We start from the raw sequence: 19,280 nt of genomic DNA, 5'->3' as shown, positions 1-19,280 counted from the left end.
ACAGAAGATTTCCTCATCAAATACTGACTTCTGATTTTACTTCCAACATCACAGAAGTAAAGGAATCGACATTTAAAAGCCTCTGAATCAGATGCACAAACCAAAGTGAAATTAGAGAAAACAGAAATTGTGTTCTGCCCGTTTACCTAACACGGGGGGCAGAGGAGCCCTTACCAAAATCATCATTACTTCACTACTGTCTTCATGAACTGTGAACCAAGTTCTTCAAGTTTGGTTTTCCTTAGAAATCAAAAAAAGTTTTGCTCTGAGTTAACAACATATTTAGTGCCAAACTAAAGGATTTCTTTAATTTTTCATCTCAGCTAAAAAAACTCAAGACTTTTTGGTTGAATTAAAACAAACCCTCCCCAATTTCTAGGCAAGGAATCTGTACTTGACTACTCAATCTAGGGTACAAAAAACCCCAACATAAACCAAAAAATAACAAAAAATAAACCCACCACACATGGATCATGCACTTTTAATTCCAAAATAAAAAATGCTACATTTCTCATAAGTCATGAGCCTTTCCTCATGTTCTTTTGAAATGCTAAAAAACCTTGCCTAACAGAGATATTTGATTCTGTCTCACCCCAAGAACTCCTTTTCTTCAATCTTCTCTTCCTTCATTCTTCTGTTTCTACCTCCTTGTTAGATTAGCAGGATTTGGCATTCTCTCCCACTCCCTTTTTTACAAGAAGACTGCTTTTAATAAAAATGAGACAGTGTCCTATTAATGACAGACCCTTAGGGCATCTCCTTCACTTACAGTCTCCTCAATATTATTTTTTTTAATTCTACAACTTACCATTCCCTTTTCATAGGCATTCCTCTCATTCATCTTCTGCCTAGTTTCAAAAACTATGTGCCTTCCTCAAGTACCCCTTGTATTCCTAATTTTATAACATTTCTTACTTTAAAAAAGGCTTAACCTTTTTTAAGCTTTCACATTTGGGTTATTATTTCTTTCCTACCCATATTCTACTTCTAGATCATCTAGTATATCACTAATAAAATTAAGTATTTAAAGGTGTTCTCATAGCTTTAGAAACGTCACTCTGCTTTCTGCTCATTCTGGAGTCTCAGAAGAGATTTATATGTTCTGACCATTCCTCATGGCAGTTCTCCCATTCAACCCAACCCGTTGACCATTTCCTGTAATGCACACAATTTACACATCTCCCAAAACCACATCCAACAGATCTAATGGATTGTACTGGGAACTCCACAACCTGAACAGCATAAGGCTACTCCCTGCCTTCCAATAAACACTTCAATTTTCAAAAGAGCTCATGCCATGGCACTACAAACTACTATGACAAAAGATGTTTTAACTTCAGCACACATCTGTGTTTTTCTGTTTGAAGCCACTGATGACAGACACTCCCTTTTGCTCACTGGTGTCTCACTCTTGCTTATACCTTGACACGTTGCAAAATAAAGACTCTGCGTGCATTTTAACACGTAGTTTCAAGTCTTGGGAGTCTGTACTGTTTTTTTACAAGAGGTTACAGTTGAAACTGTATCCATAGCCAATTTTGGAAATCTAAGGTCTTTTTATAATTACTTCCTGATATTTTGGACTGGTACAAAGGTCATTCATTTGGAAAAGAGAAAAAAAAAAAAGGAGGCAATCAAATGATTTACAGTTTAAAGGAACATCACTCGCCTCTTAATTAAGTTTTTTGTAGTTTACACTTCTAAACCTTAAGAAACTGGATTAATGGTTTTCTTTATTTACTAATCCTATGAAGAGTCTTAAAACACCTAAGATCATTTTGCTTGGTTTTATTGGTTTCCTCCTATTTGTCTGCACATTGAACCTTGTTGCAAAATAGACGAGAGGCTTTTTCAGGATGAGTGTTTGTTGGGTTTTTTGTTTGTACTTAATGGTGTCTGGAGAGCACCAAATCTAAATAAAATTATGGCTTTAATCTTTCTGTACAACCACCAACAATTGAAGAGCAACAATCCTAATTTCAAATTAAAAGCACATGAAAATTTGAAAAAGTTGTTTTACCTCCATTTCTTCCACAGGAACCTAAAGCATTAAAAATCCATGTGTGTAGACACAGGTCCTCTTCTAAAAACACTACCCTTCATAATACTTCTCACAAAACGAAGCCAAAAGGAAACTAAACACAATATGAAACATGGCCTTAGAGGACAAGAAAGAAATTTTAAAAGCCAGAAGGCAATCAGGGCAGAGCAAGGCTTGTACAACTCAGGGTCACATTTACTTGGAGATTAGGCTTTAACAGACCAGAAAGAGTCTGCACATAACAACCTGTTTGTCCCAGCCACAAGACACCCCCAAATTTGAAATAAAGCTACCAGCTGTCTCAGCAAGATGCCATGTCACTGTTATGTGGAGTTGATCTATGAAGTCATTTTCTTAGAATACTTACCACTAAATCCCAGTTATTTTGTTCAAGCAACGTTATAGCTTCATCAATATTTTCAATACCAGTACATGCCTAAAAATAAAAAGAAGCAGTAAACAGAATTAAAAGCATTGATCAAAATCAGGGTATTAGTACTTATAATTCAATTCATTTCAGCAGGATGACAGGAAAGGTATAGGTTTTCCCTTTCTGTTACAAAAGGGTAATTCAGAAATCAGACTTCAAGTTTTAAACATCAAACACTACATATAATTCCCTGTTCCACCAGAGGACTCTTGTGTAACCTTGAGCAAGCCACCTAGGGAAGCAAGACCAAGCAGGTATTTGTAAAATTAGGACAATAGTGCTGTCCCATAAAGGCATTTTGAGAATTCTACCTTCAAAATGATGGCACTCATACTTCTTTAAAAGGGAGCACAAAAAACCTTGAAGTTCTAGCCCTGTACTCTGGCTTTACTTAGTTCAAGAAATCTTAACACAATAGCATTTTTAAGGTAATGTTAACCCTCATAAAACAGTATTTTGAATTGAGCTTAATTCCAAACACAAGAACACTTCTACTCAGCAAAGACTGAGGTGCAGCAACCTGCTGTCTTTTATTTATACCCAGACCTTTTCAACTATTCAACTTCAGCAGGCAGAGCATTGCTAGTCATTCTGCCACATATTTGCTACCATTGACATTGAAGCATATCAATATATTTTACCAGAAGAGAAAACATGAAACAGTTAAGTTGCTTTCTGGAATTTATCTTTCCTCCTAACCAAAGCTACGCTCTGTATTCAAACACACAAGAGGAGTTCAGACTTTTACAAGATCTGAAACATGATCATGTTCCTCCTGCTCTACCACACAGTTATATAAAATGATGGTATATAAAACTGCATCAAAAAATAAAAAAAAACCCAAACCTTTTAACAGTAATAATACAGAGCTGGATAGCAGCAGCAAGCAGATCAGTTTTTCCTGATTCCCTTTATGTTGTAAGAGAAGAAGGAGGCTAAGCAGAGACTCTTATGTCTCCTTCCAAGACATAAAAAGCCATCAGGTAATGCATTTCCCATGTTCTGACTTTTCTCCCTATTCACAACCAGGAAAACATAAAAAGAACTCACAGAGAAATTCAAGGCCAATTGTTTCTTCCTAAATTCAACTGTGAAGAATTCCACACTTACAAAGCACTGCATGCAGTATGTCAAAACAAAATGGACCACTCTGAAGGACCACAAGATGAAATTATGGAGAATTTTGCCTGCAGAGAAGAGGCAGCAGTTTCTACTACTACACAGTGCCCTCATGACCATATTGATCCTCTCTGCAACAAGACAAAATTTCTCCCACTTCAGAGCATGCTGTGTTAATGCTGATTTTCACCCACTTCACACTGCGAGTGCTGAAAAAATACCACTTTGCCCTTCAGAAGCATCATTTTGCCTTCTTTTCCATTAGTTCTTGCAGTTATTTCTGAAGTCAAAAATGGGACAACACTTCAACACAATCCCCAGCAAATGCTTGCACATTTACATACACTTATGCCAGGTAGGTTTGGAAAGTACAGGGCTTGAGCGTGTCATTTCTGAAATCACAGGATGGTTCACACTACCATCAACCTGCCACTGCAACTGATGTCAAAGGATCTGCTGCGAAAATCCTGCTTGGAGAAGAAGCTCTGCAGAAGTGACAGTCTGAGATTCTGGTAACATTCAAGTGAAATACCCTTAATCTGGTCATTACAGAAATAGTTCCTATTTCTCATTCGTCAGCCCTGCAAAATCTGCATGACCTTTTTAAAAACTACCTTGTGTTCCAGCCTACCATACGAACTTGACCAACAATGCCACGTTCAATGTCAACAACAATGTTGTTTTCACCCCTGCACTGTGCAGATGAAGTTGTGGAGATGGTACCTGCATTTCAGGATTTAACACTGGTTTTGGCTGTCCCCTCTTTTTATCATTCCTGCAGCTCTGCTGACTCGCCACTGTCCTCTCCCAGCCCATACTAACTGCAAATCAATTCAGCTTACTCTCATTTTGAGATAAACTAAACAAAATTAGCTCATCCTTCTGCCAGAGCACACAGTGAAAAGGACTTAACTCATCACAGCGAGGGCAGAGTAATCAAGCAGCTAATTCACCTGTGTGCCTGCATCCCTCCTGAATCATCTTTCTGCTGATTGACAATGTAAAACAGAAGCCTGCTCTTGGTCACTCAGCAATGCAGAGTCACTGGGTAACAAGAACAGACAGGTGTAAACACCAGCTGAAAACAAAAAGCATCAGAATTCTTAATAGCCAAGACAAGCAGTTTTGGTTAAAATCTTTGCACAGTTTTACAGTCCTTTTTAATACTTGATTTCGCTTTCCAGATGGACCATTTTTGCTAGTTGTCAATAAAAGAGAAAACAAACATTTCAGAATTGCAACAGGAAAGAATGAGTGCTACTTATCAATGCAACCATAAAACAGACATTCTCAGATCTTCCTCGACACATTGTTAATGTCAGAGTTGCAGCAAATTAAAATTATTTAGGATCTTATCATATCTCATGATTTCAACATTCAAACACCACATACTACAACACACAAATCCTCTTATCAGGTCAGAAGCCATCAGTGAGACCAAAAAACCTCCAGCAACCAAAAACTAAAGCTGCTTCCTTGTACCTGCACCGTGTCATGCAAGCTAAATTAAAGAAAATCATCTGGTTTGCATGCCTTTGATTTTCCCTAAGAAATTAAGCCCAAACACAGGCAGTCCCTCACTGGCAAGTGTGATGTGATGTCAAAGGCTCTGCAGTGACAGATGAGTCCCAGAACAACCTGGCCTGCTCCTGCCTTTGTCTTCTGTAGGGAAACACACACAGGAACCCAGCAGGTTCTGTGAGCAACAGAATTAACCAAGTCTGGTTTGCCTCTCATCCCTAATGGCAAGAGCTGATTTAAGCTTTTCTTATGGCTGGAGTATTTATAAGAGCTTCTTTTAATGGACTACTTCCCATATTACCCATATTACCCATACTACTTCCCATATTCCCATATACCTGGATGTATTTTCATCATATTTGGAACAGTTTCATTGGTACAACTCCAAGAGACACGTGGCACCTTAGGGCTCTATGCCTCACTTATCTAGAAAGGCAGACTAGAATTCGCAGGGTTTAATTATTTACAATACATAAAGACTTTTTCCTCATGTTTATTCCTTTTATTCTACCCAAGCGAAAAACAAACAAACAATTTAATAGGAAAAAGAAAGTTAAATGTGTTCAGAAACAGAAGTGAAAAAACCCTTCAAGATATACCACAGCAGATGGGATCTAAAGATGTAAAAATACATCTTTGTTACTGAGCAAGTAAAGTGAGGTGCTGAGGAGACTTTTTTTATTATTCACAGATTTTTATTCAGATTTATCTTCATGAGATACCTGCTTAACAGAAGGTATTAATATTTTAAAAGAAAATTCCTACCTGAATACTACTAAATCTTGTTTCAGTGAACGACCAGCACATCCTCTAAGTCATCAAAAGACGAAAGAAATAAACCACCACAGAAAAGGTAAAACCTTGAGGGCTCAGAAACCAAAGACTTTTTTTTTTGAGGACAAAGGAGAAGAAAAGGTAGAACAAGTTTCTCCTCCTCTCTGCATTTGCTGTAAACCCAGGATATCACTTTCAGCTTTCACAGCAGCTCCAGACACTCTACAGTCACTTCTGTGCTTTTCCAGACCACACAAGAGGAAAATGAATGTGAAGATGAGAAAACCATTGTTGTGTGCTGAATACATAATCAGATTCTGAAGATAAAGTTACTGAATGCTAAAACAACTTTCTTTAGCATCCTGCTTTTCCAGGGCACATAAGTGTTTCCACCAGGCAGATCGAAATTTTCACACAATAAAATTGTAGAGTGCTCTCCGAATTTTTTTTCCAGGAGCTTCCTATCCCCACAGTGATGGAGACCTTACCCTTGGAATGTTTCACAGGTAACCATTGGGAGTCCTATCCTTGCACAGTAACATTAACCTTAATAAAAGAAGCAAAGCAGTTTCTGAGGAAACAATTCAATAGGACAAGAAGTTGTTGCGAGGCCGGACAGACTCCAAGGCATTTGAGACAAACCCAGGAGCTGCTTCCAGAAAGCTGTAATGCAGGGTGACAGACCGGCTCTTCTAAATCCCTCGCAGGGTGGTCTGACGCCAGCAGCTGTAACAGCTGGATCTGGGTCTGGAGACCCTCTGTGACACCCCACCCCGACAGCCCGGGCTGCAGCCCACCTCCTGAGCCCAGGGCAGCAGCTGTCCCCATCTGGAGCAGCTGCTGCCCCAGCACCTGCTGCAGGATGCAGGCGGCTGTTCCATGGCAGAGCTGGGAGGGCCAAGCGCTGTTCCAGCACAGAGCTGGGCTGTTCCTGCAGCACAGGATAGGAGAGCAGCAGGCTGCTGAGACTCACAGGCAGGCACTGCTGGCCCCACACACAGCGGCTGCTGCACAGGAGCCGGCAGCTAACGGTGTCTGGCAGCAAGGCAGAGGTCTCTCACCCGTGGCACCACTCCCCTTCTCGCCAAGGAAAAACGTGGGAGGCAAAGTATTCAAAAGGCCTCATTTGGCCTTTTGTAGCTGGAGATGGAGGACTAAGTCTCAACGCTCCTTTTGAACAACTCCATATTTCCTTTGGCTACTAACAGTAGCTGCATTTTCTCCAAAAAGGGACCATCTCTAAGCTAAACCAAACGAGGCCTAGAACGTTTTGTACAACAGGTCCATTAAAACCGGGCAGACAGACAGCTGTCAATTACCCTGGCTACCATTTGCTCCTGTAACAGTCAGATTAAAAAAATAAATCTGTAGCTCAGTCCATCATTTCAATGTTTACCGAATCTACCGTGCCCAAAGAAACAACTGCATGAAGGCACCAAAAGATTCAACCGGATTAGCTAGGGGAAAAAGCTTCCACTCTCTGGGATGTCCCACAACAGCTCAGGAAGTCAGCATTACCACATCTGCACATTAACACATCTGCAAGTGCCCGGACAGCACCCTAGGAAGTGCTTCCTTTTGAAAGCACCAAATAAATTTTTATCACTAGATAGAGCACAGCAACTAGAGTTAACTCTATTCCATAAAGATATATGAGGTTTTCAAGAGACATAAGAAATGCTGGCAAAGAACATATATTGTTAAAAATCAACTCACTATTCTTGGGTAACTTATCCTTCAAAAGTTGAGAGAGACTAAGAGCAAGGAAAACTCTTTGAGTCCAGGCCACAAACCTGCTCAGATGGCTGAATTACCCAGATGAGCAGCTTAAAAACAGCAAACCACTCAGAGCTGTTCTGAGCAGCATTTGAGATACGGCAAATGATATTACTTATCTCCCTGCATATTTCCTCTGTAACAGAACCAAGATTTACCTTATTGTTTTATTCACCTCTTCAATTACAGCCAGACAGTTCACAGACACATTTCAACTCCCTGCCAGGTTTTGCATATCTCCAAAGACAGGGAGTCTACAGCCTCTCTGGCCAGTTTGTTCCAGTGCTTTACCAGCTTCACTGAGAATTGTTTTTCCTTATATTTAATTATCATTTCCCAAGCTGTAACCTATATCCACTGCCTCTCGCCCTCAGACTCCAACTCCGAGGGAAATTTGATTCTGTATTGTCTGTTATCACCCACTGTACAACTGAGACAGCAACTAGATCCTTCCATAGCTTCTCTCCCAGGCTACACAAAGGCAGCTCCCTTCACATCACCTTTCACACAAAAATGCTCCTCCCTTCCTAGGTAACCCTTCACTGGACTTGCTTTGCTTTCCCACTGGAGTGACTGATACTGCACACAGCACTCCTGCCAGCAGTGGTCTCACCTGCACAATGAGACTACTACTACTTCTAGAAAAATCCTTAATTCCCTTTCCAAGCATTCCTAACAAAAATCAGGTTTCTGGCTGCAAGAATTTTAAACAATCCAATCCTGAGTTTCCTCTTTCTGGAGTCAAGCATAGTACTTTGCTTCCTTTTCCCATCCATTATGAGGAGAATGGCCCAGTAATCAAGGATAATCATGAAGTCTATAAAGAACCAAAGGTAGCTCCAGAGTGTATCTGCTAGAAGTCCACTCAAACCTAGAAACATTTAGCACACTAAATCCACCCACCAGACAGTAATAAGTCGGAAAATTTTCTTTAAATTCACACATAAACTGTTGCAACAGTGATTACTTCAAAGCTACTGAAACAAAGTGTAACACTTGTTCCCCCCAAACAGGTGAAGTTAAGCCAATACGCCCAGGCAAGCAAGTAAAGGCTTTAGTACCATAATATCAAATTTAAGGTGTCTGTGTAGCTCCCTTCTGGGCTATCAAGAGATGCAGCACATTCAGACACTCACAAATGAGATTTTTTGGTACCTCAGTTCCTCTCATCCCAAAGTCCCACCTGTCTCAGGATCACCTCCACAGACTCCATCAGCTACACCCCTCTGTGGCATCCCTGCTCATTTTAACCTTGCAACAACCCTACCACTGTATCGAGACTGTTCTTAATATGAGTCACCCATGGTTATTAAATTAACTTTTACTTCCCTTTCAGACAAACACTTAAAAAAAAACAACATCCAGGCATATCGACCAAGATACAGACTGAAAGGTCACCTACTGCAAGCATCTAACTGAAGAGATAAGAATGCTTCTCTGTTTTTACGTAACACAGAAGACCATCTGGTAAAAATTAAGCAGGTTCACCAGCTGTTCGTTTAGCAAAAACAAGCTAATTTACTTACCAGCATCAGAAATCAAGAAAGGGTTTTAGGCAAATATGCCAGGATAAAGTTTGCCCAACGCATTTCAACTCCCACACCCAACTATTTACAAGTTTCATCATTCTACTATTTGAGCATCCCCTTAAGCAAAGCGAGAGGGGGGAGGGAAGGGGGGAGAAGAAAAAAATAATCTTTCTGAAGGTCACAGAAGACATTTCAACCTATAGCTACCAAGCAGACAGGAGTGAACTTTGCCCATGCTCTGAGATGACTGCAAGCCCTCCAAACAAAGCAAGCTGGGGACAAAGTCTAAACTGGTAGCATGAAGCTCTAACCACTTCTCAGCAGAACTAACTAACTCAGTACCACACTAACCACTTTCAAATGGATTCCAGCAGACTGTGAAGTCTCTCAGGACTCTGGAGCAAATTCTGATTCCAGAATACCACGAAGGCAGATCCCTAGGAAGTCCATGAGCTGAGCCAAGACATGAACTCAAGCCTCCCAAGCCCCATGCTAACACTGCAGTGTTTAAGCCACACACGTTACATATAAAGAGCAGTGGTCAAACTGAATTAAAAAAACAAACCAAAAGTTAGTACCCATTAATTAGTACTCTATGCTACCAAACCCATTTGTCTTTCCTTGAGGACTGAAGACAGCCTTTACCCAACAAGTACAAAAATGTTTCAGTTAGGATTATACCAAAGTTTCTGGGCTTGTTTAATACTTTTATTAAGTATGTCAGTGAAGGCAAAACCCCAAGGTTTCCTAAATCATTTTGCCCTTACAGTATCACATAAGAAAAATGAGTGGAAAAAAGAAAATAATTGTATGGGTCAAACAAATGCTTGCTGCACATTTGCACTTATCTCCTTTCTCCTCATTGTCTCAAAAGCAGCAGAACTTTAAAAACAACTCAAGAATAAATATAAGCCACTTTCTAGATAAGCACACAATGAGTACTAATCCACAGAAAAGAATATTTTAGCCAGCATTCCACAAACACTGTGGGTTTTTTTTTGTTTTTTGTTTTTTTGGTTTTTTGTTTTTTGTTTTTTGGTGGGTTTTTTTGGTTTTTTTTTTTTTGTTTTTTGTTTTTTTGGGTTTTTTGTTTGTTTGTTTGTTTTGTTTTGTTTTTTTGTTTTTTTTGTGAAGAACAGGACAGCAAGGAACAGATATATTCTTCAAAGCCTGGAAAAGACACTGGCATGGTTTAACTCCAGCCAGAAGCCGAGCCCCATGAAACCGGTCACTCACTGCCCCAGCAGTAAGACCAGGGAGAGAATCAGAAGGGTAAAAGCTGGAAAACTCACAGTTTGAGATAAAGACAGTTTAATAGGGAAAGTAAAAGCAAGCCAGACAAGCAAAGCAAAACAAGGACATAATTCCCTGCTTCCCATGGGCAGGCAGGTGCTCAGCCACCTCCAGAACAACAGGCTCCCACCACACAGAGTGGTTACTTGGGAAGACAAACACCATTACTCTGAAGATCCTCTCTTCCTCTTTCCTCCCCTCACTTTATATACCAAGCACGATGTCACACGGTCTGGAAAACCCCTTTGGGCAGTTTGGGTGCCCTGTCCCAGCCCCAGCCCCCTTCCCAGCCGAGGAGCAGAAAAGGCCTTGGCTCTGTGCAAACCCTGCTCAGCAATTACAAAAACATCTCCTTATTATCAACTCTGTGTTCAGCACAAATCCAAAGCAGAGCCCCATAACAGCCACCAGGAAGAAAATTAACTCTACCCCAGCCAAAACCAACAGGCATCCAGAGCAGGGAAACAGAAGCACATTCAAACTCAGAGGTCATACCAACAGCACAGGCCAACAAGGGCTGAAAAAGAAAAAAAAAAAAAAAAAAACCAACCACAAAAACCAGTTTTCTAAAGACATTAAAATTATATCAGCTTTTAAAAGCATCAGGACAAGAAAGCCTGACTATAAGTCAGTGGGACCAAAGGAAGAAAATAGTGGAGAAGTATTCAAAGAAGGCAAGGGCATATAAGAAAAGCTACATGAATTCTGATGCTACCCAGTGCTGAGGAACTTTGGGGCCATCCTGTAACACAGCTGATCTGTACAGAAAACACTCTCAACCTAAAATGCCAGCAAAGACATATAGAACAAACCACTAGATTTGGGAGAGTCCCCAAACTTTAAAGGAACTTAAATACAAGTTTTTCACAGTAGACTCCTTTTTAAATGAGCCTTGATTAAAGGTGAAATCATCACCACATTCCCACAGGGCTAATGTGAGTTTTTTGTGGTGCAAACCAGAAGGGGTTAAGATTTCTACAGTTCAAATTTGACTTCTGCACTAATAAGAAACAGCAGGAATTCCAATAAAGTATATAGAATAGGCTTAGTATGTACATGCATATGACACACTGAGGAAAAGTGAGCACAGCTTCTATAGAGAAAACTCACATATCACAAAACTACTCAAGAACTCAGTCAGCTGAAGAACACAAGACTAACTCAAGCTGACACAGCTTATTTCCAAAGTTTTACAACAAGCCTCATCATCAAGCTTTCAAAATGCTGACTTCCAGAAACTAGGATGAGGCAAATCCATTCACATTCTGTTTCTTTCTGCCTTTTCCTAAGGACCAGCCTCTGCTGTAGAAGAGCATTAGGCCAGCTGGGTCTTCGATCTGAGCTGATATGGCACCTTTGGTATTTGCTCACACAAACAACCTGACCTTTAGAGAAAAAAAAAAATTATAGAAATTACTCAGTTACAGTGCTCTTGCCTTTACAAATTGTTTCCTGCAATAGATAAAATATGAAACCTATATGAAATAACCCAAGGGCTAACGTACTCTGCTCTAGTTTCAAAATGTCTCTTAAGAACTTCGCCTTTAATGAATTATCTTTTGAAAGCATTACCTACTGCTGTGGAACAAAGACCTGCTCAACCAGTCAGACACAGAGGACCAGAGATGACTATTTCGATAGACCAAACAACATGTCATGCATACATGAGGGCTTTTGATTTCCTCTTTGAGCAGTTTCTTTTTACAATTGCACATTAACTAGTCAACTCTAAAAAATGGGCTTAATTAGTAGGTATCAATCCAGCCAGCAAGCATGTCATTTCCTTTCATCCAAATAATGAGGGACGAGTAAAATGTTAGGAACTTCCCCAGGCCTTCTATTCTAGTTCCTACAGTAGTTAAAGGAAAGGACTCATCCAATGCCTGCCTCACATAGGTACGAATTTATTCACTGACTGGAAAAATTTGAAATCCTATCAAAGAAATGCCGTGTAGCTCCTTTAAAAAGCTGCCTTTTGCTTCTAGAATGGCAGTGTGTGAAAACCAGGCTTGCAGTGGTAACTGAATCATAAGGACTGCCCAAATACTGAGGAAAACTCTACCCTTTCAGGCCTTCCAGCTCCAATATTCTCAAGATGGAAGATTCTCAAGGCCCCTAAAGACATGTAGCAAATGGCTCAAATGCTCATCCTCTCCCACACCTCCTTCCACACAAAAATATGAACTCAGTAGGTGTAAAGTTTACTGTAAATGATCCTTGCTTACCAAGATATAAGTAGCCATGTGGTATTTTTAATATGACAAATAATTTTCACAGTATCTTTCAATGAAAGCCCATTCTTAGCCTTTGGGAGTACATATAACTAATGATTTCAATATTATAATAGTATTGGTTGTCATGGCATTTGAAAAAGGATCCTACAGCTACCACCTCTCAATCTGTTTCAGTGACCTACTAACCCAAATACCTATATGAATGGGCTGATGGAAATGGTGACATGATTACTATGATGTAAAGAGTCTTTTCAAGGTAATTGAATGAAAAAAACAGAATAAACCTCTTTCTAAAGACAAATTGGTGCTCCAGTGGTAAGTCACTTAGGTTCCTACAGCAGGGGTGTAAGGCACACAAATCACAGTCATAGGAGCCTCTTTCTTCTCTATAAATGTCACTTAGTATTTCCAATTAACAACCTGCCCCTACATCAGAGAAATGAACTGGCTTTTCCATGAAGAGCTATCAATGGGAATATCCAAGTTATGTTTCTAAAAGGATACCACCCTTACTCCAGCTTCTTATTTGTGACTCTCAAACCAACTTCACCTTCAGCTTAAGGGCCAGTAAATCAAATCAGCCTTGTTCTGATGAACCTGAACTTTGGAATGACAACTGAGCCTAAACGTAACTCCAAAAACTCCAAAACCCCACAAAGAATAAATTAATAGAAGTGATGGCAGAAGTGACTGGTAGGAGACAATGAAAACAGCAATAACCAAGCTAGAACACACTAAGCATGCAGTATGTTTTTATTGTATCTCTTGGCCCTAGGGCCATTTACAGCAAACAAAACCAACTGTGTTCCAGACCAAGAGTCCAGCTACCAGTTCCAAAGGTGCTACTGACTGTGTAATGCACAAAATTATAACATGATAAAATCCAACAAGGATTAAAAGGAATTCTAGTCAAAATGCAAATTAAGAGGCCTCATACTTATGAACTTCCACATCCTACAGTGTCCTAAAGGCCTCTTTTTTACACTGAAAAACAGTCCTGTTCTCTATTTTAAAATTTAACCAAAGATACAGTAACCTATATCCACTAAAACAGGTCAGGTGAAGCAGTGCTGAGCATCTGGGCACCTGACTACCAGAAACCCAGCAGAGCCCACTTTTAACTAAAGATACCCAGTAGGAGGGGATGATTAAAAACAAACCTGTCTACCCCAAACCCTGATTTCCAACCTTGAGAGCCCTGGATTTCCTTCCAGCTACAGTGCAGAGAGCTACAGAGCTTAGTTCAGCACCCACTGCACTCTACATTCTACAGAGAGGACACAAAAGAGAGTCTGGTTTGAATAAGAATGAGGTTTAAGCTCAGGCAGATCTGAACAGATGTACACCCAGATATTTAGGGAGACCTGATGAAAACGTAGGCCTCCAAGAAATTGAAATCTTTGGAAAGTGTTCTTCAGCTTATGTTTAAACTTTGACTGGAACTCTCTTCAGCAACTACCTTTTGTTGAGGACCTTGTTCCAAATTCCCCAACACTCCACTACAAAGAAAGAAAGATCAACCCTTCCTGTCCCCATACCTTCATGACTAAACGTGTCTTGTTCTTTCAGGAATCAATATGAAGGACATCAACTCTGAGATTTGTTCAGAACCCACAGTGAGTGGTTTATCCTTACAGAAATGTTTGAAACACTTTCCAGCCCCTACCCTAAAGTCACAGTCCAGGGCCAGAATCAAAGGTATTGACTTGAAGCTATTCCTGTATCTGCCTTTTCCTCCCATCAAATCTTTACACTGGCAATAACTTAAAATGACAGAAAACCTGAGCCACCATGCCAACAACAAACACAGAAGAAAGCAAAGCTTACTTAGCCCCCTTAAAAAAAAAAAATACAAATGTAAATTCTGCACACAGGCTGTTGGACAGTGAAAACTGTTCACAACTGAAGTAATCTTCTACAGGGCTGAAGCAGACAGGAACAAAAACAAAAACAAAAAAAAAAAAAAAAAAAAAAAAAAAAGAAAAAAAAAAGAAAGAAAAAAAAAAAACTTTATCTTGTCAGTTATTCAACGGCACTGCATTAACCTCCAGGTGAAAAGATTCTCCAGTTTCTTCAATTTTCGCCACTCCAGAAGGAAACAAGCAGATGGAATTACAATTAAATCTTCAAAAACAAACAAACCAAAAATAATAAATTGATGTATCACCATCGTGGTCAGTTTTATAATTTAGAACACAATCATTTAGCATGCTTTTTCACTTTGCTGCAAATGATGGCAATGAGGTTCTTCCTTCCCAATTCCCCCTTGCTCCTCCCACAAACCGGTTTTTATGAAAGAGGCTGACACAAAGCTGGAGTCTGACAAAAAAGAAAAAGACATTTTTATACACAAGTGCGTGAATCACACAAAAGCAGTCTATTATCTAGCTTTTAAAAAATTTGGAAAAGTGGAAAAAAAGCACATACCTTAGTTTCAGATGAAAGAGGGAAGAAGAAAACTACTAGAAATCTGTTGTCCCAATGAAAGCAAGGATTTTTGAGTACTGTCATTTCACTCTGAAATCCTCTCACCCTGAACAAATCCTGAGCTACTTATTTATTTGGTCATGAAAAATGTGAATTCTTTGAAAAACTTCCTCCTGGAGCTCCAATTTGCCAGATATTCTTGTAATATATGGACACACAGGAGCTGACAATTCCCATAACACTACAACCCCTGGGCCCACCTCACATTTAGGATGTTGTGAGGACAAGCACACAGCATGAATAAAGTGGTCCTATAGGACATAACTTTTAAGGACAAAAAGATACTTTTGCAATTTCAGTTCCAATTCTAAGTGAAGCTGTAAAAATAAAAGCAAAAGTGCTAGTGTGCAAAAACCTCAATAACTGACACTTCTGCCAATACTCAAACTTTGGGAATGAAGACTGATCTATGCCAATTAAATGAAGCCCAATGCAACTAAATTTCAAAATAATAATACAAAAACCCCTCTTTTCTTTATTGTGAAAAGCAGACCCCCAAAGTGCAAGAGATCATGGGTATATTCATACCATGTGAGCACCCGGTTATCCCACTGAAGATGGAAGATAACTTTGCAGTTCAACACAACAAACAACAGAAGAACATTTGTTTAAAAATTGGTAGAAATGATATGCCTTTTTTTTTTCCCTCAGTATGTGAAGCATGCTGCAGCACCACTCTTACCAATTCACATGCAGCTACCTTTCTGAAGAATTCATGCTACTAACACAAGCTGTTGTGGTTTCTTTTTTTCCTCTGGAGTTTTTCCTTTATGCCAATGACACTTTGTGGAGAAGTTCTGAACTGCATTTAGTAAAGAAAACCAAAACTTGTTTGTGTGCTGGACTCCACATCAGCTACTTCCACTGAAAACAATCAGACTACTCATGTACAAAAGCAAAGCTTCTGCATAATCTTTCCTAAGTGTGGGCCTAAGAAGGAAAAGTTAGGCAGGTTGCTTATACAGCCCACACGCATGAATACGTATTTTGTGCTCCCTGGGCTGCACACAGTAGCCTCATTAAAAAGGAGAGGAAAAGAAAATAATTATAAACCACACAGAACAGGCTTAAATTGTTTGGAGACATTAGGCAAAAATACTTTGGCAGATCACTCACTGCGCCTTACTCTATACTTAAAATATTTCATAAAATTCCATGGGTTTATGTATATCTGTGTGTATATATATATATATATATGCAAAATATTTTTTAAAAAGTAATTCTGTTTAGTACCTCCAAATGCAGAAATAACCTGTTACTACAATCAGAGCCAAAAAGAAAAAAAAGCAAATGCAATACAAGTTCCTGCTCTGGCTGAAACCCAAGGCAAAATCCCTAATAACTCTGGAAGGTACAAAATAAATCCATGAAAGCTTCACAAAAGCATCAAGCATCAGCACAATTATGATTTCATCAATTTATTTTTTTTTAATGGGGAGAGAAAACCCTTTCAAGTTTCAGAAGTTTAAAGGCCACAACTCTGTTCCCCTTAAACATAACTTGGGAGAGGTGAGGGTGAAACGGTGATGGAAGTTTCCCTCTCAATTTTATTCACCAAAGATTAGCTGAACTAAACTACATAGAATTGCTTTTGAAATTCTCACTGTGTGCAATATTCTTCAACAAGACACCTCACATAAACATAGAAGATGGCAGCAGAACTCTGATAAACATATTTATTAATTAAAATGTACAGAAAACATAGAAGGCAACATAAGGCAGAATTACTTTGCACATAATGTTTTATTCTCCATTTAAAATTCTTAGTGAATGAGTTGCAAATTCCACCAAGTACTTAAAATACCTAAAAACCTTTAGTGTTTTGTAACAGTCTAAAGATAAAAGGCCTAATAATGACTGACATTGTCCTTTACTAATCTGAAGCTTTCACAGCATGACAATCAACAGTTCAGTACTTCAAAATCAGGTAGACACTTGATATTCTCTTTAAAAGCAATACAATGAAACAGAAAAGCAAAGCTGTCTGCTAAAATACAAGAGGAAAATATTTGGGTTCTTCTTAAGTAAGGATTGGGATATGATAAAATATTTCCTAGGTTCAGACAGATTATGTCATCCACCCTTGATCTAAAACTGGTTTCTGCGACTCCACCACCCACTTGCAAGTTTGGAATGATACTTACTTGTCTTCATGGTACCAAACACTGCAGCTGCTCTTACACTTTGATTAATGGTTGCAAAATCCAAGTACAACAGTACTTCAAAATAGCACAAAACACCTGGAAAATGTACGTTTGTATTGAAAAAGCTATAAATCTGATAATCTTACATTCATCAGCCATTAATTTTATTATCTGGGATTCCTGACTGTAAGTTCAGGTAATAATGTGGGATTCCATAAGAATCTGTTCCCACTGGTATCAGTGCAGAATTGGGATCCCAGTTTCCTTTCACACAGTGTGCTGTTCCTGGGAAAACTCCTCTGTGAAATCCCAGCCCCAAAATTGGGACGTCATCCCTTATATACACAAAAGTATCTCCAAGCACAACAAAGTAGAACCAATACAGTAACACTTGGTGAGCATTTTAATGAACATGGGTGTAAGACACTGGGGCACAGAAGGGGATGACAGCTCCCTGTTATCAGCTGGGAACTCCATGAGTTACATCAGGGAGACACCAGCCACCTTTTGCAACAGAAGAACTACTTAATTACATAATACTCAGGAATTACTGTGCACAGTACAGCCACCCTATCTGTAGCTCCAAAAACAAAACACATACACAGAATGAATCGGAGGGATTACTTCTTTTTTTTTTTTTAATTTTTAACTGAATGAAATAGTTTCACTGCTAACAGCTGGAAAACAGTCTTTTAAGAAGGTGAACATACAGATGTTCAATCAATCCAAGAATATCCAGGTGCCTATCCATGTAAGAACAACCACTGCCAATGGACAGAGCTTAAAAAAAAAACCTGATGGATTGAAAAGCAAATATTAAAAAAAGTATATTCAAATGTTACCTGATTCCCTTCCCAGATGTGTTTGGCTCCCCCCACTATTTCAAATGCAGGTATCCTCTACTTTTTTACTTGGTCTTAGAAAAACAATATAAAATCAAGCAACATTAGGAAGCAATACAAGCTCCTAAACACATCACTTTTACTTAGAGAAAGACTTTATTCCGGGGATAAGACTTAGAAGTCTGAAGTTAAAGTACAACCCTTCTGCAGAGAGAAGGGAAGGTAACAAACAGCTTTGAAGAGCATATTCCTCCTCCCTTCCACACAAACACGCTGTTGTTTGGAATGGGGTGGGAAGAGTTTCACCGTCATCACAACAGTCACAGGCTGAGGCAACCATGAAGTTTAGCGTTGATGCTGGAATGGAAACACCTCTGTTCAGCACTAATCTGTAGTACCAGCAAGTGATTCACTACAAACACTGACAAATCATGTGGACTGGTGAGTTTTGTATCCTCCCTGGCATTTGCCTCTTCCAAGTGAGCTGCCTCACAGCTGTCCCAGGGCCTGGCTGGTTGCAGAGGGTGGGAACAAGCAAAGTGGAAGAAAAGGCTTTTTTTAAAATATATTTTTATTAATTAAAGACTGAAACTCTCTAAGTTAAAGAAGACATTTTGTTCACGCACCTTGAGAGAAGAGGGCACACCATCCCCATTTCTGACAAATAAAAAAAGAAGGAAAGCGAGAGCGGGAGGCTTTCAGAGGGTGGGCTTCACAGCCACCAGCCCGGACCTCCCCACAAAGAACAGGCAGCACAGCAACGAGGAGAAAGAGAAAAGCAGCGAGAGGCCACGGCTGTGCGGCGGCGGCTTGAAATTTACCTGGAAATCAGCCAATATCATCTCTCGGTCCATGTTGGACGCCATTGCAGCCAGATGCGTCCCGGCTCCGCTCGGACCCGCGCACCTGGAGCCGCTGCCGCGGGGAGGACGGGGCCGGCTGCGGGCTCAGCGGCTCATGGAGGCGCCGCGCTCGGCTCCCGCGGCGGCCCCGGGCTGCCCGTCCCGGGCCCACGACGGGAGCAGGCAGGAGAGCGGCGGGCCGGGCGGGGGCCGGGAGCGGGCAGCGCTGCCTCAGCCGCCGGCCCGGG

General features: G+C 40.1%; 1 protein-coding gene across 1 annotated transcript in view; it reads right to left on the bottom strand.

The window, feature by feature from the left end:
- FAF1 (Fas associated factor 1) overlaps nucleotides 1–19,280 on the bottom strand; it is a 150,147-nt gene extending 130,867 nt beyond the window's left edge. Inside the window, exons 1-2 of the mRNA XM_066325506.1 lie at nucleotides 19,012–19,280; nucleotides 2,409–2,477 (exon numbers count right to left, since the gene is read on the bottom strand). Of these exons, the coding sequence (XP_066181603.1) occupies nucleotides 2,409–2,477; nucleotides 19,012–19,056 (114 nt within the window). The 5' untranslated portion in view covers nucleotides 19,057–19,280. The remainder of the gene's footprint in view (nucleotides 1–2,408; nucleotides 2,478–19,011) is intronic.

The sequence above is a fragment of the Sylvia atricapilla genome, chromosome 9 (assembly GCF_009819655.1).
Source record: "Sylvia atricapilla isolate bSylAtr1 chromosome 9, bSylAtr1.pri, whole genome shotgun sequence".
Classification (NCBI taxonomy): domain Eukaryota; kingdom Metazoa; phylum Chordata; class Aves; order Passeriformes; family Sylviidae; genus Sylvia; species Sylvia atricapilla.
This window is presented reverse-complemented; position numbering and strand designations above follow the sequence as displayed.